The sequence below is a fragment of the Rhincodon typus genome, chromosome 17 (assembly GCF_021869965.1).
Source record: "Rhincodon typus isolate 14 chromosome 17, sRhiTyp1.1, whole genome shotgun sequence".
NCBI lineage: Eukaryota > Metazoa > Chordata > Chondrichthyes > Orectolobiformes > Rhincodontidae > Rhincodon > Rhincodon typus.
In genome coordinates this window covers 31927999-31933998 of record NC_063348.1, presented here as the reverse complement: position 1 = coordinate 31933998, position 6000 = coordinate 31927999, and the positions used below count along the sequence as shown (strand labels likewise).

At 38.0% G+C, this 6000-nt stretch overlaps 1 protein-coding gene across 4 annotated transcripts in view; it reads left to right on the top strand.

Annotated features, from left to right (window-relative positions):
* The window catches only part of sox6 (SRY-box transcription factor 6), a 480402-nt gene that overhangs the window by 165610 nt on the left and 308792 nt on the right, over positions 1 to 6000 (top strand). For all 4 annotated transcript variants that reach the window (XM_020517374.2, XM_020517366.2, XM_048606988.1 and 1 more), the window contains exon 2: positions 892 to 1102. In XM_020517374.2, coding sequence (XP_020372963.1) covers positions 892 to 1102 — 211 coding nt within the window. The remainder of the gene's footprint in view (positions 1 to 891; positions 1103 to 6000) is intronic.

The window sequence follows — 6000 nt, the reverse complement described above, 5'->3', positions numbered from 1 at the left end:
TCTCAGATTCTCCAGCATCTGCAGTTCCTACTATCTCTGAAACAGGTTTAGAGGGATATGGGCCAAATGTGGGCAAATGGGTCTAGGTCAGATTGGGATGTCTGTATGGTGTGGACAAGTTGGACTGAAAGTCTGTTTCCCTGTTGTGTGACTCCATGACTCAATGGCACATGATTTGTAAATTTTCAATCTATTGTTGGAATTACTTATGAAACTGAACATTATTCAGATTCTCAAGGCAAAATTTCAGAAGTACAAGATTGTGTTCAAGGATTGAAAGTGGATTGACATTTTCCAGTGATGATGATCGACTCCTCAATATCTTTGTGCAATTTGCAAATGTGATAATTGATAAATTTTATCAGCTAAATTAGTGAAATCTACTGCAGATTGTCAATGTTATACTTAGCATTATTGCTGTCATAAAGTTTGACAGCTGATGTTTCTCTGGTATCTAATTGTTTGCTATGCATTTAAGATTTCATCTAACACCACTGGTCTTATAACTAAACAAGTCAAACCAGGTATTACATTGCTTGATTCAAACAGAGTTAGACTCCACATTAAAAAGAACTTGCATTTAATTCCAGCCTTAACTGATATCTGAACTCGTATGTTTACAAGACTATTCTCTATACATTGGAAGAATGACTCTTCTGTTAGAATCCCTTTGAATACCATACAAGTAATTGCAGAACCGCACTGTGATGTCCTTCATCAACCTATTTGGTACCTAGAGCTGAAGATAGTGGCAGGGAAGAGAAAAAGACAATTATGCATTGGGGGAAATAAAACAGTATAAAATAGTTTAAAGAAAATGCTTTGGCTTTTTTGATTCAATTGTGAGTGTGACTGTGTCGCCTTATGCTTTATCTCTTTTTCTTTTAATAGGATTCTGACAACAACAAAGTCTGTTCCCTATACTCCTTCCGAAATGCAACTACCTCACCACACAAGCCAGATGAAGGGGCCCGTGAACGCGGTGATATGATGACTGGTGCAGTCTTTGGAACACCTGAGCGCCGCAAAGGAAGCTTAGCCGACGTGGTGGACACACTGAAACAGAAAAAGCTCGAAGAAATGACAAAGACTGAACAAGACGGTATGCATGGGCTACATTTACTTTTGAGTTCCACACATGGTTGACAGAAACTTGTTGGGGAGGTGGCCAAAACAGGTTTGTGAAATTGGTAGATTAAAACAGTTGTGTGATGTTCACCCTGACCGAATCACTTTTAGATCCATTTGAGAGTTTATTTAATACCTCTTTCTTTGGTATTGTAACATTGTGCAATGAAATGACTATCCAAAGCCAAAATACTTCAACATCCTTCTCATCATCTACCTAAGTTATAAAGCATACAACTTTCACTTTATTTTAAGAGATGGTACAAGGATAATAAGAACCATCTTATCTGTGGTTTGCATTAATGTGGCAAGAAGGAAGATGTTACACCACATTATTATTCATCTTTCAGTCTGTCTAGAGAAGGGTTTCAGTCATTACACAATTCACACTCATGGAGTAGCTGAATTAAACTATGAAAAGTTAAACCCCATGCAGCATAGAGATATAATAGTTTCTTGATTTACATATACTTTGAGATGTTGGTTTTAAAATAGTATGTCTGAAATAAGGCAGTTCAAAAATGCTAAGTCACTGTTGAAGGGAAGAAAAGCTGAGATGGGTATACACATATCTACCAATATTGTAGTTAATATTTGACCTTTCCAATTTCCCCATGATCAATTCCTTGTTGAATTTTTGCTTTAGCTTTCTCGGATATTAGAAATTGTATTTAATTGAATGTCTAGATTAAAAAAAATGTCCTACATAGTGGCTGACAACAAGAATATTTTAAAGTAACAATACGGCACATAGTTCATATGTGAGTGTCTTATGTTTAAAAGAACTGTGACCATCTGGTGTCATAAAAACAATTACTATATTAAATTAAAACATCAATGCATCCATTTTCTACTCAGACATGTAACTTGCAAAATATTTGTGTGTATGTAAATGTTACAATCACTTCGGAGCAAATGAGACACAGACTATATCGTAAAGATTTTTTCAAAAGTTTTAAATTGATTTAATGCCAATTGGAGCAGACACAGGCGAGCTTTCCATCTTGCCAAGTGTCAGCTGCAAGTGCCCCCACATCAAATACAGCGTGACTGTCCCTCTGCACAGCCAACAATCCACTTCATCCTCCATCAGACAAGAATTTTCTACAATGCTGATGTGACACAATGCACTACATAGCTTTAGGATCTCTTTTGACCAGAATATGTGGATTTGTAACACCAGGAACAGGACTGAAGTTCGGATTTAGTTCAACTTGGATACTTGGAACTGATAGGTAACTTATTTCACCTGGCCTTTGGATAAATAAGCAATGTCAAGTCCCTGTACATTAATCAGTGACAGGCCTGTAAGTCAGAATTCTAGACCAGCAGAACTGAGCGATATCACACGTTACTTTCAAGGCTATCAACTAACAATAACATAACCTGACAATCAATGATTGTAAGATATAAAGCTCAAATAACTTTCCAACAGAAATATGCAAGTTTGCTAGTTCAGTCATTGCAAAATACCACTTCAGGACTTTCAAGCTAATTTGTAATGAAGAAGTGATTTTGGCAGAACTGAAGAATGCATTTGTTACCACACAGTACAAATCTGAGACTTCTGAATCTGAAAACCAGTGTGCATGCTTGTTCCTGCCTCTTTTTGAAAGGTTCTTGCCAGCAATAATCTCAGATAATGCTCTTCAAGGAATCCAGTGCAAATTTTATTTTAAAAAAAAGCCTAGAGATGGTTTTCATTGTAGAGAAATGTATAAAGAAAAGGGCAGGTCTGTCTTGGTTTTCGTCAACCTGATACAAGCCTTTGGTATCGTTAGCAGATTAAGATTGAAAATCTTTAAAACCAAGTTTGGCTGACATGTTTATCAATGTGATTTAGTAGGTGTGTAATGCGATAACTGATTATCATCATCAGTGGAGTCCAGCAAAGTTATGTGTTTCTCCTCAACTTTTCTGCTTATGCTGAAGGAAGTCAAGTCAATTCCCAAGAGGAACTTGTTGGTGCAAATAGAAAACTGTTCAACTTAAGCAGATCAAATAAAGACCGAAATTAAAGAGTCAATTTTTAAGACAGTTATTTGCAGATGACCGTGGTCCAGATTTAGATTGCTGTTCCTTTAATACATTTAAAGTTTCTGTTTTTTTATGTAGGCAACATTGTATCAAATTTTGTTAATAGTACAAAAATACAGGACACATTAACTATGGGACAACTGAAAGCTCCTTCTGAAGAATGTGGTTATAACGCACTCAGAGATAGTAAGAACTGCCAATGCTGTAAAACATTTGTTCAAAACATAGTAAAACAAAGACCCAGGTTTCCGATTTGTAAATCTCTTAAAGTGGGAAGAGAACATCAACAAATTACACTTATATGAAACCTTCAACACGTATACCATTCTAAAGCACTTCACAAAAGTGATCACAAATTTGTTATTAAGCCATATAATGAGATGGTAGAACAAATGTTGAAAAGTTTGAGAAAGAGCTATATTTTAAGGAGTACCTTATGGAGATAGAGGTAGGGAGCTGAAGTGTAGGGAAGAAACTTAAGAGCTTAGGAACCAGACAGCTAAAGTCAGTCATCCAAGGTGGAAAGATAACAGTTGGAAACACTAAAGAAGCCAGTGGAGGAGTATTAAGGTTTCAGAGGCTTGATTAGTTGGAAGTCATTATTAAGAGAGGCACGAGGCCAAGAGGGATGGGAATTTTAAAGCTGAAGTGATACCAGCTCATTGGCTAATGCAGGACAATGAGAACAGGAATATTAGGGAAACCACATTTGTTGCTATGATATGGGCAACAAAATTTTGGATGAGATAACACAGTGTGGAGCTGGAGGAGCACAGCAGGTCAGGCAGCATCAGAGGAGCAGGAAAGTTGAAGTTTCGGGTTGGGACCCTTCTTAGAAATGGGGCTGAGCAGTTTCAGAGCCAAAGAGATTACCAGAGGGTTGCAGTGGTAGAGAGATCCACTGAGGTCTTTCCAGACGGAGGAGGATAACTTATTCAAGGTGGCCATTCCTGGCAGAGGCTTTGCAGTGGGGTTATAACTCAATCAGAGATAGTAAGAACTGCTGATACTAGAGTCAGAGATAACACAGTGTGGAGCTGGAGGAACACAGCAGGCCAGGAGCAGGAAAGTTGACGTTTCGGGTCGGGACCCTTGCGTGGAAGATGGGAATCTGACTGGGGACAGCAAGTTGATAAAATTTAAGTAACAAATATGATACTGTAGAGTTTATAACAGGACGATAAAAGAAAAATATACTAAGTCAATGCAAATATTGGTAAGGCTGCTGTAAAATATGCAAAATATTGTCTTCAACATTGTACTTTGGATAGGACTTCAAGGCTGTGGAGCGGGTGAGTTCAGGAACTTTGCTACGTTTATAACAGAGACAAGATCCTTGAAGTATGAGGAAGGACCAGAAACTGACTTTTTTTCACTAAAGGGAGAAGATTTGATAGAAATGTTGAAAAGTATGGGGATAAAAATAAATGAGGAAAAGCTGTTTGCACTGGTAGTTGAATCAGTCTATTGAGGTTTTACAACTAATTCCATCCCCAAAAGAGCAAATGACAATATTAGAATGATTGTGCCTTCTACAAGATGTAAGACGTGAAATGCTGTATATAATATTGTACTGAAAGCAAAGTCTATAATAACTTTTAAATGGGTCTTAGATGAAAATAGTGGACAGTGAAGAAGGTTTCTCAGAGTACAATGGGACCTTGATACAATGGGCCGAGGAGTGACAGATGGTGTTTAACTTAGATAAATGTGAGGTGTTGCGTTTTGGTAAGGCAAATCAGGGCAGGACTTATACACTTAATGGTAAGATCCTGATGAGTGTGCTGAACAAAGAGGTTACAGGTTCATAGTTCCTTGAAAGTGGAGTCGCAGGTAGACAGGATAGTGAAGAAGGCGTTTGTTTATTGACCTTTATTGGCCAGTGCATTGAGTATAGGAGTTGGGATGTCACAGCTGTACAGGACATTAGTTAGGCCACTTTTGGAATTTTGCATTCAGTTCTGGTCTCCTTGCTATAGGAAAAGTGGAATTAAACTTGAAAGTGTTCAGAAAAGATTTACAAGGATGATGGTGGGATTGGAGGGTTTGGCTATAGGGAGAGGCTAAATAGGCTGGAGCATAGGAGGCTGAGGGGTGACCTTATAGACGCTTATAAAATTATGAGGGGCATGGCTAGGGTGAATAGCCAAGGTCTTTTTCCCAGGATAGGGGAGTCCAAAAATAGAGAACATAGTTTTAAGGTGAGAGGTGAAGAAGGATCTAAGGGGCAATATTTTTACATAGAGGGTGGTGCATGTATGAAATGAGCTGCCAGAGGAAGTAGTGGAGGCAGATAAAATTACAATGTTTAAAAGGCATCTGGATGGGTACATAAATGGGGATGGTTATGGGCCAAATGCTGGCAAATAAGACTACATTAATTTGGGATATCTGGTCAGCAGGGACAAGTTGGACTGAGGGGTCTGTTTTTGTGCTGTACAACTCTGACTCTATGACTCGCTAACTCTATGAAGTGGCCTCTTTCTGTACTGTACATGTTTTGGACTTCCAACCCAAAACAAACCATTTTGCACTTGCAGCCAAGAATTGCAATATCCATCAGTTTGATGAAGATTGAGGCTATATTGCAGTCAGAACTTAAGGCAGAGGAAAAACGGCTGAGCTTCATCCAACAGTTTACTTCCCTGGGCAGAATACCATCACCAGATACACATCTGGATAAAGAAATGTTTCATTAAGCAAGAAAGATCTGCACTTACAATGTTTATCTGAAGATAATAGTATATGGGATGAACAGGATCTGAAAATCAAGATTAAAATAATTGAAGTAATGGCACCTTTTAGTTATCAAATAGCGACTTTTTTTTAGATGCT